The sequence below is a fragment of the Fusarium verticillioides genome, chromosome 6 (genome assembly GCF_000149555.1).
Source record: "Fusarium verticillioides 7600 chromosome 6, whole genome shotgun sequence".
In the NCBI taxonomy this organism is placed as follows: Eukaryota; Fungi; Ascomycota; class Sordariomycetes; order Hypocreales; family Nectriaceae; genus Fusarium; species Fusarium verticillioides.
This window is the reverse complement of record NC_031680.1, coordinates 2609153-2624860: the sequence shown is the minus strand read 5'-3', so window position 1 is coordinate 2624860 and position 15708 is coordinate 2609153. Positions and strand designations below refer to the sequence as shown.

General features: G+C 48.4%; 1 protein-coding gene across 5 annotated transcripts; it reads right to left on the bottom strand.

The window, feature by feature from the left end:
* Nucleotides 1-35: 35 nt before the first annotated feature.
* On the bottom strand, nucleotides 36-3386 carry FVEG_01963 (hypothetical protein). Of its 5 annotated transcripts, XM_018889004.1 has the most exons (4): nucleotides 3236-3358; nucleotides 2514-2952; nucleotides 1366-2336; nucleotides 527-1288 (listed from the first exon to the last, which is right to left on the bottom strand). In XM_018889004.1, exons 2-4 carry the CDS (start codon nucleotides 2599-2601, stop codon nucleotides 1175-1177), a joined length of 1173 nt encoding a protein of 390 aa, XP_018745067.1. In that variant the 5' UTR covers nucleotides 2602-2952; nucleotides 3236-3358; the 3' UTR covers nucleotides 527-1174. The 5 variants fall into 5 exon arrangements, with proteins under 5 accessions (XP_018745066.1, XP_018745064.1, XP_018745068.1 ...); XM_018889003.1 differs by having other exon boundaries at nucleotides 36-1288; nucleotides 2514-3386; XM_018889002.1 differs by having other exon boundaries at nucleotides 1366-2952.
* Between the last annotated feature and the right edge of the window lie 12322 nt (nucleotides 3387-15708).

Genomic DNA, 15708 nt, shown 5'->3' with positions numbered 1-15708 from the left:
GGTGGTCTCGATCCCTCCCCTTCACATAGATCTCCCAAGAGGTAATTTCTGCAAGGAAGCTTCAGGCTACGAACTTGATGGGAGTTGCAGTTGGATTTGGAATCCTCAAGATCTGCGTGATACGGTAGATCAGCGTGTCATTGCATCTAGACCCATCTAGCGGTCTAATGCCTCCTTTTATTCACTGCTGCGTCGTCTATGCTTAGGCCTGGACAAGAGTCTGCCTGCTCAACCGTTTCCTTCACGCCAGGAGCTCCCGAACTTGGATTCCAGTACTGCTAGTTTTCAAGCATAATGGTAGTTTACTGTGGCTGGCTGACCAAATATTCATGCCGAGTGGTCCTCCTCTAGTGTTTGTGTAGGCCATTCCTACTCTGGAACCCATATTCGATAGCTTCGATAACTGAAACCAGATAAAGGCCGCCAGCCAATCGCTGAAAGAGCTCATATTGATAGTCTCGTACACTGGCAAATCAAGAAGTCCCTTGCTTGTTCGCACGGAAGACTGATCCATCGCTCCCTACTTGCCAGGTTACCCACCATCGTGGTGCTTTGCCTTTTTTTGCAGTCATTTGAAGACACCATAGTTCGCATCAAATGTCTCGGTGAAACTCTTCGTGATGTACGTGTTAAGTCAGAAACAATTGCACGACGCACCGTCGCATCCCATCAAGAGACCGCCCTGTTAAGGGCAAAACGCCATTTGGCCAATAAAATATACACATGCGTTGCACAACCGTCATACCTATACATGTTTCCATCCTCTTGAGAGCCCAATTCCGTAATCCTGGTAAAAGTCCCGTCCCGAGCCCGCCTTGTTAATGCCATAATTTGTCGTATAAACACATCAATGAAGACCCGTTGATGGATTCCGCCTTCACCTGAGCTCCATTCCGTATACCTTGACGCCGATATTCCAATCTTTCCGGATCCTGTAGCGCCTATTTTCCCGTGACAAACCTGGCAGACATTATATAATAAGTACTATATGGGAATTTGTTCAAATGCCAGAATGGATGGTAGAGCCATGTGCCTCGAAATAGGCATCCATGATAGCCGCCTGTCCTTATGATAGCCATACTGTTATTTTCTTGAAACCAGGTGGTGAAGTTGTCGTCGTCCCGAAACCTGGGTATCGCGCATTAAAACAATAACTCCCTGAGATACGGATGTATTACTCCCTCTTGATGTCAGGGCTATCGTTCTCCTCTCCACTGCGATCTGCTCCGTTACCATCACCAGAATTCTCGTTGCTCTTGTTTTCGCAACCCTTGACAAGCCGATGTCGCTATAGCAGAGTTAGCAAGTGCCACGGATGTCACAATGGAGCCAGCCTCTTATTGACAGCACAGCCAAATGACTTACCTTCAAAGCATCCTTTCTGGAAAAGCTTTTACTACAAAAATTACAAGGAAAAGGCTTGACTGCCAGATGAATTCGCTTGTGTCTCTTGAGATCATGGTTTCGACTGAACGACTGAACGCATTGATCGCACTTGAAAGGCCGCTCTGACTGTGCTGGTTGGGGTTGGCCTTGCCCTGCGTATAGCATGGTATGCCCATATGGACCCACGGACATCCCTTGGATCATTGACATTTGGCTTCCAGGTTGATGAATGTTGGATAAGACTGATCCTCCCATGGTAGGGAGGGGCTGATAAGAGGTGTATGATCGATAGGAAGCAGGGGGTGCCATGCCAGCACCATGCGGGCCCGACATCGATCCAAGGCCCCTAGGCACAGGGCCGCCATTAGAAGAGGTATGCTGGGTCGGTGAAGGCTGGTGACCATATGGTGGATAGCTAGATGGTTGAGTTGCAGAGGATGTATAGTAGTTCGGTGTGCTGGGGGGCCTCGAGTGCGTATATGAATCGACATGTGCAGATACGCTCGAAGGAGTAGGAGGTTGCGTCGCTATCGAGCTGTGCGAAGTCAAAATTCCACCTTGAGCGTGTTGAGATGTCGAGAGGCCCGGTGGAGTGGTCTGGCCACCTCCGCCCGAGATCGAAGTCTGGAAAGGTTGATTCACTTGATCGTAAGGGGGTGCTGGGAGTCCGTCACCTCCAGTAGCCGGCGACTGAGAACTTCGAGGGTGATTATATTGATGCATTCCGGGACCTTGGTTGTAAATCGGGTGGGTTCGTCCACCGAAGTGCTGTTGGCCAATGGCTGGCTGAGCCTGGGTCGCAGAGCTGACAGTGTAGGAAGAATTGCTTGGTGCAGCCCATGCCGGGGGAAGTTGCTGTGCATATGAATACATGTTGCCTGGTGCTTGAGAACCCTGTGAACTCCCGGTATTGACGCTAGAAAGACTGGGGCTCAGGCCATCACTGGCTCCTGGCGAAGGGGTCAGAATACTGGGCGAAGACGAGATGCGGCGATCTGGGAAGGGACCATGAACGGGAGAGTAAGACGACGGATATGCACACCCAAACGACTCGCCCTCCCGGGAGCACTGAAAGGACTCTGACGAGTTACCTGGGTAAGGAGAGCAGAAAGGGTATTTAGCCATACTTGGAACATCTGTTGTCGGGGGTGGCAGAGTCATGGCAGGCAGGGCGCCTGCGGCGGGACGCCGTGAAGAGAAACTAGCTCCCTCCATTGACACAGCTCAAATGTTTGCAAGAGTTTTTTTCAACGCTTTATGCGTGGCCTGAGGTAAAAGAATGCCACCGAGGAGCACAAAGGCTTATATAGACGCGGGCCACGAGAAACAGAGGGGAGTGAGTAATTAGAGTTGCTTGCGTTATCTTGATACGTTGACGAGTAAAGTTGTAAAGTTGAAGATGGGCCGAATAGTTCCCAAAAAGTTAAATCTTTGCAAGAGGGGAACTTGAGCAACTCTTGCCTGGTATCGAGGCCGAGTTTGTGTTGACAGAATAACTCTTGGAAAGATATCTTGACACAGCAAAGAGGGATCGTATGCCGCCACTGGTGTGGTGTGTCACTGATGCTGCGAAGGAGTGGTGAGTTTTTCGTGCGTATGGTGTAGATATGTGGTGTATAGTATAACTCGGTTGAATACAAAGGTATTGATTGCCCGGATGAGGTTATCTTGATCTCATAGACGAACTTTAACGACAATAACAAAACGCAAAGGACAGTGGTAGGCAGTGTAAGGGCCGAGGATGATGATGAGTAGAAGCACACTTGGAAAGCTTGAATCTAGAAAAGAAAGAAGGAGGGGAAAGACCAAGCTGAAAAATGGAGGAGGATCAAGGTAGATGAATGAATACCTCTGGGAGTGCTGAAAGTACAGTACAGCAGTCACGATGTTGTCGAGATTCGGATCGGGATGATGGGGTTGACTGGGGTTTTTGGGGTGTCGTCAATGAAAAGTCCACAGACTTTCAATAAGGTTTCTTTACCCAAGGTGGCGCTTTGGCGTTCTCTGGTGTAATATGTATATCTGGTCAGGGCTTCTGCCTCGATGCAAGAAGGAAGCATTTACTAACACCACGGGACGGGGGTGCGAGAGCGGAGCAGGGGAGCGAGATGAAAGTGAACGAGCGCAGGGGCCAGCTCTGAGCCAGGACCAACAAAAACGAGCCTAGCCTTAACTAAAGCAGAGTGAGACTAGCGAGACTACAGTAGAGCGCTAGCAGGGGCCCTCAATTGCCCAGGCCGTAGCTTCTCGCCTTGGCGTCCTTCTGGGTCTAGTATGTATGAGTGTCCATCCCTGCTAGGTCCTCACTGAGACGGGATCTCTGAGGACAGACAACTGGCACTAAAACCGACTAGCGCGGGAGGGCTGAAAGAATCATGGGCCCAGGTGCTGTTGGTCCAAGACCGACCTGAGGGAAGCTGAAGTACGTACAGTACAGTACCTCCTGTACCTGCTCAAGTACTGACACCCAGCTTGCAGGACCGGAAGACATCATCGTCCTTATCCATCCATCTGCAGGCAGATGAGGGGAACATACATATAGAGTTAAAGTTCGTAAACAGACGAAAGCATGCATTCAACTCAAAAGCAAGGTTGGTTGTGATAGCAACGAGGGGAGGGCTTTATCATGGCCGCCGTACAAGCATTACGCTCATCTATTAGTGGTTTCCATCACATCTCTAGACGAGGATGCATGCCCGCCCACCACCTTGGGCATTGGCAGCTGGATGGATGGATGGATGGCTGGACTGCCTGCTGGTACCACCACCCACCACCCACCACCACCAGTAGGCCGGAGCTGGAGCCGGAACGAAGAACAGGGGTGAGACCTGGAATGGCATGGGTGGAAACTCTACAGGTGTGGGTACAACCAAGGACAAGACATTCATTGAAGGCACAAACATCACCTTGGGAAGCAATTGTGCGAGTTATGCTCAACTGGGGGAGACAAGAGGCAACGAGACGAGCGTGGGATAAGGTAGCTCCCCCTCTTCAACAAGGCTCAACCATTGTCAAGTACATATGTACTCAAGCACCTGCGTAAGGTAAGCTGCAAATGTAAATGCTCTCCGTCCAACCTGAAGATGGAGTGAGGAAGAGGAGAGTCGGAAACCATGCACTGCGAAAATCCTGCAGTGCACTACACGACAAAGCACATTTCCAGCGGTTCAGCTCATTGATAGACCATAATTCGCGATTTGCTGCAGTCGCGAGTAATCGAGATTGAGCTTCATTGAAGCAAGTTGGTTCGCCAGTGCAGAAGTCTGTTGTCTGCATCAAGCCTCATCAATGACAGGACAAATGACAAAAACCACAGATCGAGCTCTTCTTGACATGCGGTCTAGTCAGAAGTTTGGCTCTGTTGATCATCGTCTACTGTGTGTTCTGGCACACGGGATCTCCATCCCCGTCCCTACTTTTTACTGCGTGGCTTGGGCCAGATCGGGTACCAGGGGGTGGGAAAGCGGCTGATGCTTGCTTCGAACGGATGGGATGGATGGCACGCAAATCCCTCCTGTAAAATACCTACCTATGATGATGGAGCACAACTTGCACTTTGATGTTTTTCTTCTTGTTAAGCTACTCTTGGGTTTACTCCCATCAACAGCTCGCTGTTCAGTCTCCTTGTAGCTCTTGGTCTCCTGTGTCATAATTTGTTGGGACACTCCATCACACTACCACCTCATTCTCTCTTCTGCGAATGCCAACCTCATCTTACAAGCCCGGGGATGGCTAGACTGCCAAACTCCTGATCTTTCGACCAACAGCCTATGTTTCTCAAACGAATAACAATGATTTTCTACAAGAACCAGGCTGATGGCCGCTTTTGGCTTCTGCTTTAGCTTGCCATGGCTGTCTTTTGGAGAAGCCATCTGCAACCCTGGCAGCCTGGTATCCCGGCTGTGGCAGTGGCGGGATCCGACCAGCTGGACTCTGTTTCTCATGCAACCCCTGAAGGCGTCGAACGCACAACGGGGGCGGCGCCCGGAAGGCGTCCCTGGTGGCCCAAAAGTGAAGGGCAAATGCTGCTCAACATTGATGATGATGGTTGTCGTAATGGGGGTGTTTTAAGGTGCTGTGATCCTGGTAGTTCCCAGGCAAGAACGCTTATTTAGAGAGTCACATAGGAGAGAAGTGTGTCTACTAAGAGTGTGAGTGGACGCATACAACGTGGCAGGTGAACACTTTCCAACCGCCCTCACCATCAGTCAGTCGACTTCTGCAGACCCTTCACCAGGCGTCCAGGTACACACGGACCTTGAAAATCTCAGCCCAGGCATAACAAGAAGAAAAATGGCTGTCATGGTCTTGTGGTCTAAGCTGGGCCCTGAAGTTATCTTTTTCGGTCATGGCGAAGCTGAAGCTCGCCTGTCTTTGCAGTTCGGCGACTACCAGCAAATGGGTCCGCGTTAGACACCAAATCAACAAGTTCACGGAGACGATCCGGCATGGGAATGGCCATTTACGAGTCGAGACTCCGGTTGCTAGAGCCTAGAACCTAACCTCTATGTTTAGGGCGCGATGGTTGCAACACCAGCGAGCGCCCAATAGTCACGGAATGCAGAATTCGTCTCATCCATAGGGGGCTGGATTTTCGGATCATCTTTCATCTGGGATGGACTTTCACATACTCCGTACTCCTTGCTCTACCTTATACTCCAAAAAGAATGGTTCTCATAAGACATCGAGAAGACCTGCCTGGCCTGGACTAAGCCTGGCGATTGGCGTCTGGAAGCAATCGGCTTTTAGCGTCATATCGAAGAACTTGTTGTCCAGCAACTTCCAGTCTTGGAGCCCCAATATTAACTCAGAAAACAGTTCATCTTTCCAGGGATGATTGCAATCTTCTCTTGTCTTCAAGAAAATTGGACATTCATTAATGAACAAGCCTCAACAGCCATGTCCCATATCTCCCCTGCCAAGAGTTCATGTGTTGGCCGCGCTCTGGCCTGAGAGGCCCTGCTTCAACAGCATGGCTGATCTAAAATACATTCGTCGTCATGATACATACATGAGAGACATTGAGACGTTGTAGAGGGAAGCATTTACACACGCCAAATCATCGGACTCCAGTAAGACTCCTAGATCAGGGCCTATGTTCCAGGCCAATTATTACATGAACGACAGTGCTTTCCCATTACCCTTGACTTCATTGTTTAGCATTTTGTACAATGTTGTTATTCATACATATCTACAGAGTGTGGCAATGACAATACCAATCACCGATATCTCTGTACCACTGAGCGCCTTGTCTCCGTGCACATTCGGAACCCCAGGGTCCCCTGTTGCACTCCCGCATCTACAGTTCAAGATGCAGTGCAGATCAATATTGGGCTTATTTTTTTTTATTATTTTTTTTTAATGATGTGGATCCTGTGAGAGTGATCCGCGAGCCTCAATGAGGATGCCCAAGTTGTGATAATGGGGCTTGCATTGATTGTTTTCAATTATCTTTTATACGGCCAGCAGTACATATATCTCTCGGTGGTGAGATACATAGCACAGCGATAATTCTATCCAATAAACCTTTAGTTGTAATACCTGACGCTTTTTATGTACTACGTACTGTAGGATTACTCCGATACCCCTGTCGATTACTCTGCACTGTGACCAATTAGTAACGTCCCTGAGTCCTTGACTGTCTGTGCCTTCTACGGACCATAGGCCCCTTGAGCATTCCCCAGGTTTAATTGTTTGATACTGTATCCGTAGTATCAAGAATTAATGGGACTTTGGCTACGGTCTGTTGTAGGTAAGCAGAAGAGTAAGCGGCGATCTTTGGGATAACGATGAAATGGGTTTGTTAGATCTCTTTTCCTCTTTCTTCCTCCCTTCTATTAGGTAGCACGGCCTCCTTCATCTGCTGATTTCAGCTGGAAGGAAGCCGTACTGTTTTCCTTTTTCTCTCCAAGAGCTAACGTTCTTCAGATGCACTAACCATTAAAAAAGGTTGAGTTTCTCCCACTGGATCGAAACCCCATGTCCCCTGTCCCGAGTCTTCCTAGACCCCTGCTCTCTGGTGCACACCCCTTCCCCTGACACTCTTACAAGGGCCCCCTCGTCAAACAACCGGGGAGAATGCTTTAGCTCTCGCGACCATCGTGGATCCTGGCTGCAACACCTTGTCCCCTCGCTCAACTCTGCCCTTCCGCCGCCCATCAACGGATAGGCTCAGCCATGCTAACCAAGCTCCTGGGAACGCAACAAGAAAAGAGGCGCTCAACTCCCGCCGGCGAACGACGCAAGTCATCAGTCGTAAAGTTTGCCAAACAGTAGCTCTTCCCCAACCTGTTCCCCTTTTGGCCCCGGGCTTTCGGCGCTGCCATCCTTACCTCTGATCCGTCTGCACGATCAAGCCCTTCGGGTAAGGCGGCCAAGCCATCGTCACGTCCTGGTCAGTAGGTGAACCAACTGGCTGGAATGGATATGGGTTGGAATGTTAAATTTGCGATTGACGTAGGTTCTGTGAGCTTATTAGAATAGTTCATGTATCAGAACGCTCTACGGAGTAGTATGGACGCAGGACAAGATTATATCATATGTGACGGATTGCGAAAGGGAGCATCAATACATCGATCGGTACACCATAAGTGTTGTGTTTGTGCGTGTTATTTCCGCATCGAGAGCATTCATTCGTCAAAGGCTATATCTGTATGCAGCAAAACTCATCAATGTTGCTAGAGTTTGACTATCAACCGGAGAGGGAGAGCGTCATCTCACCTTGAACGCCGAGTTCCAAGGTCTGGATGGTCTGGATTTTTGTCGAGGGGATCTTCATAATCGACGATCATAGCCCGATACGTATAAGAGCTTGCTTGTGTAACAACACCAAACCCACTTTCTCATAAGAAATAACAACAGCTCGGGCCTAGCGACCGGTCAGTTGTACGAAGGCCCGCTGCATGTATCTACTATACCATTAGAACGAAGGCGTGTTCTCCTGGGTCAGACATTGATCTGGGCTGCTTGCTTCGGACAATTCTGTATGCTTTCGAATGCTACACTTGCTGACTTGACGCTAGAAGTCTTGGCTGAGATCGATATGGCATTTTGCAGGGAATAAGAATGTCTACTCCGTACCAAGCATGAGACTAAATTTAATGAAGACTAGCTGCAGTCTCCCCTCACTTCTGCCCTCATACCGATGCGACTCTATATCATTGCTTTTGCGGCCGACCGATGGAACAGCATGAACAGTTCTAGACAGTTCCTCAAGATCTGTGGTGGGCTGGTCTAAGACCTATCCGTAGCTGCTGGGACTACGGATACAAGCCCCGGAAATGCTAGTGAGCTGTCTCAGACATTGATCGATACTAAGGCGCCCGTAGATTAGGACCAACGTGCGAGCATCGAGAAGTAAACCTTGTCGGGCAAATATCTGCATCATCACTGCATCGTGGCTTCTCAACGTGTCTTGCAATGTGTTCATCAGCGGCCGAAATATCCTAAGAATCGGAGGGCGTATGCAACTACCACTTGAGACATCGCTCAGTGAACGAGTTGAGCAACCTGACCAGCTTCGGAGCCAATCATACGGACTCTCAGACCACAAGAGCAGCAAGCAAGGCGATTCTAGCAAACAACAAAGAGCTTTCACCAAGCAAAGTGCACAAGCATGGGTCAGACCAGTGGTTATTATCCACTCTTTCCAGGGCCTCATTTAGTGCAAGACGCAAGAAGCAAGATGATTATCCACGCTTTGATCCCTTGAGAAGATATCATATTTCCGGACATTTATCGTGTGTTCATTATGGATGCTTGGAACGCAAATCCCTTTTGATTCTGTCTTCTTTTAGAAAATATCGTCGAGCAGGTTGATGAGGGATGCGCGTTGATCAGTTCTCACAATACTTATGCCCCATCGCTTGATACGTACACAGTCAATGATGAGTACCCATCGATGCCAAGAAACTCTTTCAGCTTTGTCTTTCTTTATTCGCTTCCCCTGCTATGCCAGTATTCTCAGTCGCTGTGTACTGGATCCGGGCTGTCCAACACGGACGGACAGTACAGGCCGATGACAACATTAACCAATGCTGAATGGCATAGTGGTAGAACCTGGTCTAGACTCAGCTGGGGTGCTTGGACCATTGAGGAACAAGGAGAATGGTCGACAGTCCTAGCTAAGCCTGCTAACAGCTGTGCTCACCCTAAGGATGTCATGAACGAGTATTGCCATGTGCCATGAGTGTGCATTGCTTCCTGGCCATGTTCCACATATCATACCGCATCCCTTAATAACAGTATGTACAGTATAAATGGGAAAGGTAGAATTGGAAATCTGTCAAGCCTAAATGGAAATATGCCGGGTCTCATGGTCGGATCCTCAGCCACGGTTGCGATTAATATTGAGGTAAAACACTGCAGATGCTGGAATCATAATGGAATATGTACCTAAATCACTGTACCTCAAAACCTGCCTTTGTTCTTGACAGTCGTTGATCTCCCAGACTAAAGCACCTACCTAGAGTACCTGTGTAAAACGAAGTGATGATCAGAGTGCCCACGACGAAACCGCTTGCGCGTTACCGCGGTACGTATCTGTGTGGTAATGTAATCCGGACTCAATCACATGGTTGTATTCGTCTAACATCACTCGATATAGATAAGGTGGAGTGGTTGGGGTCTTGACGTTAATCTGCTTTTTGACTAGTTTATGCGGGAGATGAGGCTCTAGGGCGCTGGGTTTTCGCTCTGTTCGCGAATAGTAAGGAGACATGAAACTAGGCTGCCCCATCGCGGAATGCGAAGGGATATTCCGATTCATGTGCTACGTACAAACTTGACTGATGAACCATACTTGAGATGTAGGTGAAGCCTATCACCAAAATTCATCCATGAGAATTGGGTGATGAGTCAAGATCCAGTGAATCTGTAGAAATGTAGACATACTTTTAACAAAGTTGAGTCATAGAACGTATGAAGAACCTCAATATGCGTCACACCTCGATCAGGTAAATGTGTGAATGTGTACTCCGTACAAACCTGTTGTAGATACCTTAGTAGTGGAGATACGGCTGAGATAGGTACCGTATGCTTTTCGAATGGTCCAACTTATTAGCTAGGCTTATTCACGACTTCATCACCAAGCACGTTCTCGCATCCACGGCTCATTACCCTATCACGCTGGTCCGCATTCATTTTCCTGCGGTTCTTGGTACGGTTTGCAACCTGCTCCAGTCAAGTTTATCCAAAGAGCAACATCGGGCAAATAGATCGGTTGTGGCCCATAAGAAGTCCTTGCTCTTGCTTTTGGCTCGAGTATTAGGGTTAGGCTTTATAAAGAGTCCCACCGCAGGAAAGCTTCTTTGCAATGGCGAGACAGTCTGCCTGACACTACGGAGCATATGGCATCGCGTGCCCCAGTTAGGATCATCTGCAAGATAGCTGATGCCACACTAACCGGGCTCCCAGATACAGGGTGTGCGGGGTAACCCAAGTCGAGAGAGATGGATGAGCTGATCTCGAGATACGCATCGTTGTTTGCTTGGACATTCGGTCATGATGAAACAAGTCACGGGGAACTACAATCATTGCGGCGTTATGGTTGTTCAAACATTGTCAGACGGGGGCAGGCCATCAATCACTCAGTGAAATAAGAGCGGGACAATCGCTCCGTTGCCGGCTGTGGAGACAATTACGAATGCTCAACCCTGATGAAGGACTTGTACGCACAATCTTCGGCGTGTTCCATCAACCGTTTTTTGATCCGTGATTCCATCAGTTCTGTCATGAGGAGAGGCGACTCTTGATGAATCTTCAACATTACACAAAGATGCGATGACTAAGGCATGGCCGCTGCCAAGATGTCTAAGATGTCTCCGGACAATGCCCCCTGTCAAAGAGGCTGCGGAATCCTACCGCCACAGTCGAAGCCAAAACCACTCCACTTGCAAGAACCCCTTTCTGAGGCGTGCGGGGATACGACGCCGTGACACAGTCGGCTGCCGCTACCTAAGGTATACCTAAGCTACGGAGTACCTAGTAGGCAGAAAATTAGCTTCGTGCATTGTACAGTACAGTAGAGCCGAAGAGAATCGATAGCTTTGGTTCAAAACATTACCTACCCATCAACAATAGGAAGCTTGTTCATAGCTAGCAATCTCGCGTAAGAAACACTTCTGCATCATGGTCGATATTTATCATTCTTGAAAGGGCCCTTGGTCCTACTGACTTTGCATTCAATCGTAAGACAAATGCTAACGGAAGATGCCATTTCACAGCCGCGACCAGGTTGCCTTAGAATATGACAAAGCTGGACTACCAGTACAACACAACCTACCCAAGAAATTATCCCTGCTTTAGCACACCTGTAACAAAGGCATGATGGTTCGGCGTGGGCACCTCCATAAGGGCATAGTATGTAGTTCATTGCATCGTGACGGACAATGCTTGTCAACATCCGTGCCGTGGAAGCGAACTTGGTGCAATGTGCCAGAGGATAATCCTCGACAACCAGGGGCATCCGACATCTCCATACGGACAAGAGTCAAGACAGACTACACCAAGCCATCCGTGTGCCAAATTAACTTGGTGGGCCCCAGCTTTGATGGTGTCTGCCGCTGGTGGAACCCTGCAACGCTACGCTAGCCTTACACCTCTATCGGTATGCTATGTATGCATTTTATAGCGACGATAAGGCTAGGTAGCTTAAACGTCACGCCAATGTAAGCTCCGTTCGTTAGCAGCCTAGCCTGAGCATTGACGAGACGGGAATCGTGCCATAAGGCGGAGCAATTGAAGATCGAGACCAGTCGAACATGGTCATCTCAGAGGTCTATCAGGGCTGAATTCCTCGCTCATCCCGGTGGTACGGGACGTGATGGGTCCCACTCCTCCTTGTCGCACAGGTGCAGAGGCCTTCGTTACACCATACCCGAGGTTACTGTAGATTTGATTTCTACGGATAGATAGCAGAAGACTCAAAATCGCCGACTTGTTAGTTGTTACGTATCACAATCACCTCCCACGGTTGGTGGGTCAAACCACCATCCATCAGCCCAATACTCTGGCCACGCTACGCTACCTGCGTCTGGGGACACGCGAAAGATAGTTACCGAGCCGAGACAAGCCAGTTTGGCCCTGGTAATCGCGACTCGCGATTACCCGGATACACGACAAGCGAAGCTCAGACGACTGGAGTGGTAACTAGGATGACTATCTCAATCATGGCAGTTCAGTCCAATCCTATGTGACCATATGGTCACCATCCTGGTCTAGGTATGTAAGGCTTCAAGCAGAAGGGACTGTGCTGGACATACCTAGCTGAGCTGACCATTCTTTTAAAGCACGTTGTGTAGCTGTGACACGGCCAGGAGGGTAGTGATAAACTTGTTCGGATATTGACACGATCCGCGACGCCGGAACCTCGAGAACTACATCGGATTATTCCATCTGTACCGAGTAACGTAACTTTATTAGTACGAGGTGCCCGTGTCTTTTTGAAAGGGGCCGGCCTCCATCGATGACAGGCGCTATTGTTGGTCGTCCTGCCGGCAACTGACATGTGTATGGAAGAACCGTTCGGCACGTGTGATCTACATCTTGGCTGCTCAGCCCTCAAAGAAGCTCGTTAGTGTCCGAGAATTGCCATTATCTTGCTAATCTCCGTTCACGGACGGCGGGACAGCCTGGAGGAGGGGCTTTCATCATCAGGGGCCGAACTTCGATCTTCTGCAATGGCTTATTACCACATACGTCAGATTCTGAACGGATCCGCTGCTTTGTTCTAGGTAATCTGGCTACAACGGCGGAGCAATCTCTTCCAACACCAAGCAACCGCAAATGGCACAGATCTGCATAGAGAATGAATCCCTGCGCAGATCGTTCCTGGTGGCGTTTCGTCTCCAAGCCCTTCCCTTAGGCTAAGTTAGCCAAAACTCTTAAGTCGTTTATTAAGACGTTGGAGTGGCTATCATATGTTATCAAATTGCCATAGACTCAACCTGCTTCTGTCCAAACCCTACCGGAGGTGAGTACGATCTTTTGGCGGAGTTCGGAAGTGTTGCAAGACAATCAATTTGGTAAGGAGACGCCAGATGGATATGATAGCCAATGCACACCCCTCGTCAGGGGCGGCCGCTCATGATTGGTCATCCAGATTTTACTCCCTGTCGAGACATCCATCCCATATTTGTAGACTTTCCTTTTTTTTTTTTTTTTTTTTTTTTTTTTTTTTTTTTTTTTTCTTTCACGGCAACCGGTAAACGAAAGCAGCCCAGTCTGGCACATTCATTGCAGTCGGCGCTGGAGCCGCGCCTTACGAATTCCAATATGTGCTGTACGAGCTGACATCCAACTTTCGGGGACCACATCACACATGCAGCCATCCCATGCACTGAAATATCCAATTCATTTAAATTTAGCACAACACTTATAACATTGGATCTGTACGCTGATTCACATCTCCGTAGAGCGTGGGGGAATCGGATTTTCTATGTCTAGCTAACTCGTATCGTTCTGAGCGATAACACAAGTCTGTATAAACTCCTGTCACAGCCTGCGATAGCGATGTCTACTGCCGTGAAACCTTCAGCTCGTAATGGCAACCTGCCTCTGCCCCGAGCGCTTACGGAGTGTGTGTGTACTGTGAGAATGGTTGGGGGAACCAGGTTAGGTAGCCAGGTAGCATAACTATTCGATACTCCTTGTCGCTTACTTGGTAGATCCAAACTTACCGAGTCCAATAATCACAGGGTTTATTATGCATGTAGACTTGTTTGTCCATACTGTAAGCCTTTTGGTCGCTCCCGGTCATCGTTGCTGAGGAGCGCACCCACCATCCGGTCCCGGTTCTAATGTCGTAGATGACGGCTGAACCCGTTCAAGATGATTGTCTCTTCAGCCAGAATGTATATCATTTGAACGATCAATTTATTTCGGTTTGATCAGTGCACAAGAGCCGTAGGTGCAGGGTACTCGGAAAGACTTGATCAACTTACGTGGTGTCGGGCGAAGAACAGCTCCCAGTAGCCAACAGGCATATTCCGTGTGTGGGACTCCTACTACTTACCTATCATGCTTCTGAGTATGTACTTGCTGTGACGCGTTCAAGCTCAATGGCTTGAGAGCTTGTTCTGTTTGAACGGTTTCGCTGAGATGACATAGAATCTTGCGAGCAGTCCAAAGACAGATCCGGTCTCGGATCTGGACTGGCATGTTGATTCACTAACACACGTGGGTTTGTAATGGCAAGGCTGCAATGTTTAATCAAACATGTCTTGAATACTTTTCTATTTTCATTTGATACTTTCGTGGCAGCTTCATCATACGATGTGAGCCTATCTACCTTCTGTACGAGCCCAGCTCCGTGAGAAACTTCGAACCATGGTACAACGTCCGTTCCTGGCCAAGTCCTTGGATACCACACGTAACACTTTAAGAGATCATAACTCATCAGTAAGCCTACACATGACATAATGGCCTCCTTATCTCTTCATCGACCCGGTAGGAAGTGATGCCCTACCTCTTGTCTCCTCCAACACCTCATGTAGGCCAGTAAAATATATACACGAACAAGACAGGCCATTACACCAGCAGCGTACCCAAATATGAGATAAATCCTGGCGACTACCCACTGTTTTCGCCTGCCAAAGAGAAGAGTCATTTATCCATGTGTAGATCAATAATTCACGGATAGAAGGAATTCTGGAGTTAAATTACTGTATAACGGGAACTAAACCCGCTGCTCTCGATTTCTTTCCAGGTCGGGAAAATTCCTAAATGATAACTGAGACAGTGTACTCTTGAATTATTTAATTCTGCATATAGATGATTGCCATATGATATCTTTGGAAGGTCCCTTTCGGTATCATAATGCTAATAAAATCGCGGCTGAAGTTGGTAGACGTCGGCTGTGATGATCGTTTCAAGGCATTTCCGGTATCAAACCTTCATTATTGCCCACCATTTTAGCCAAAGAAAGATTACGACTGCTCATACGTAATGATTATATACAATGACACTCGGAAAATCACGAGAGCTTGAGAGGTTTGTCTCGGTGACTTTGCCTCTTTTGCTTTAGGGTAAGGTGACTTACATCCATGAGGAAAGCATCTTTTGGTGGGAGTCATTTATATGTGGACGAACTTTGAACAATAACGAGGTAATGAGGATTCAATTATGAAATCTGTATGAGGTTGTTTGCAAATAAAGGTTATCAGCAACTGAATCCCCCGAGATGATGTGTTTCTTCCACGCAGGTGACTGCCAATTCCTTCTGCCAGTTCTCGTGACTCCTAAGTTGGAGCCGACTCGAACTACCTCTGCATTGATCGGACTCAGTTGACATATAAGAAGATACTCACTATTAGGGGACGTTGT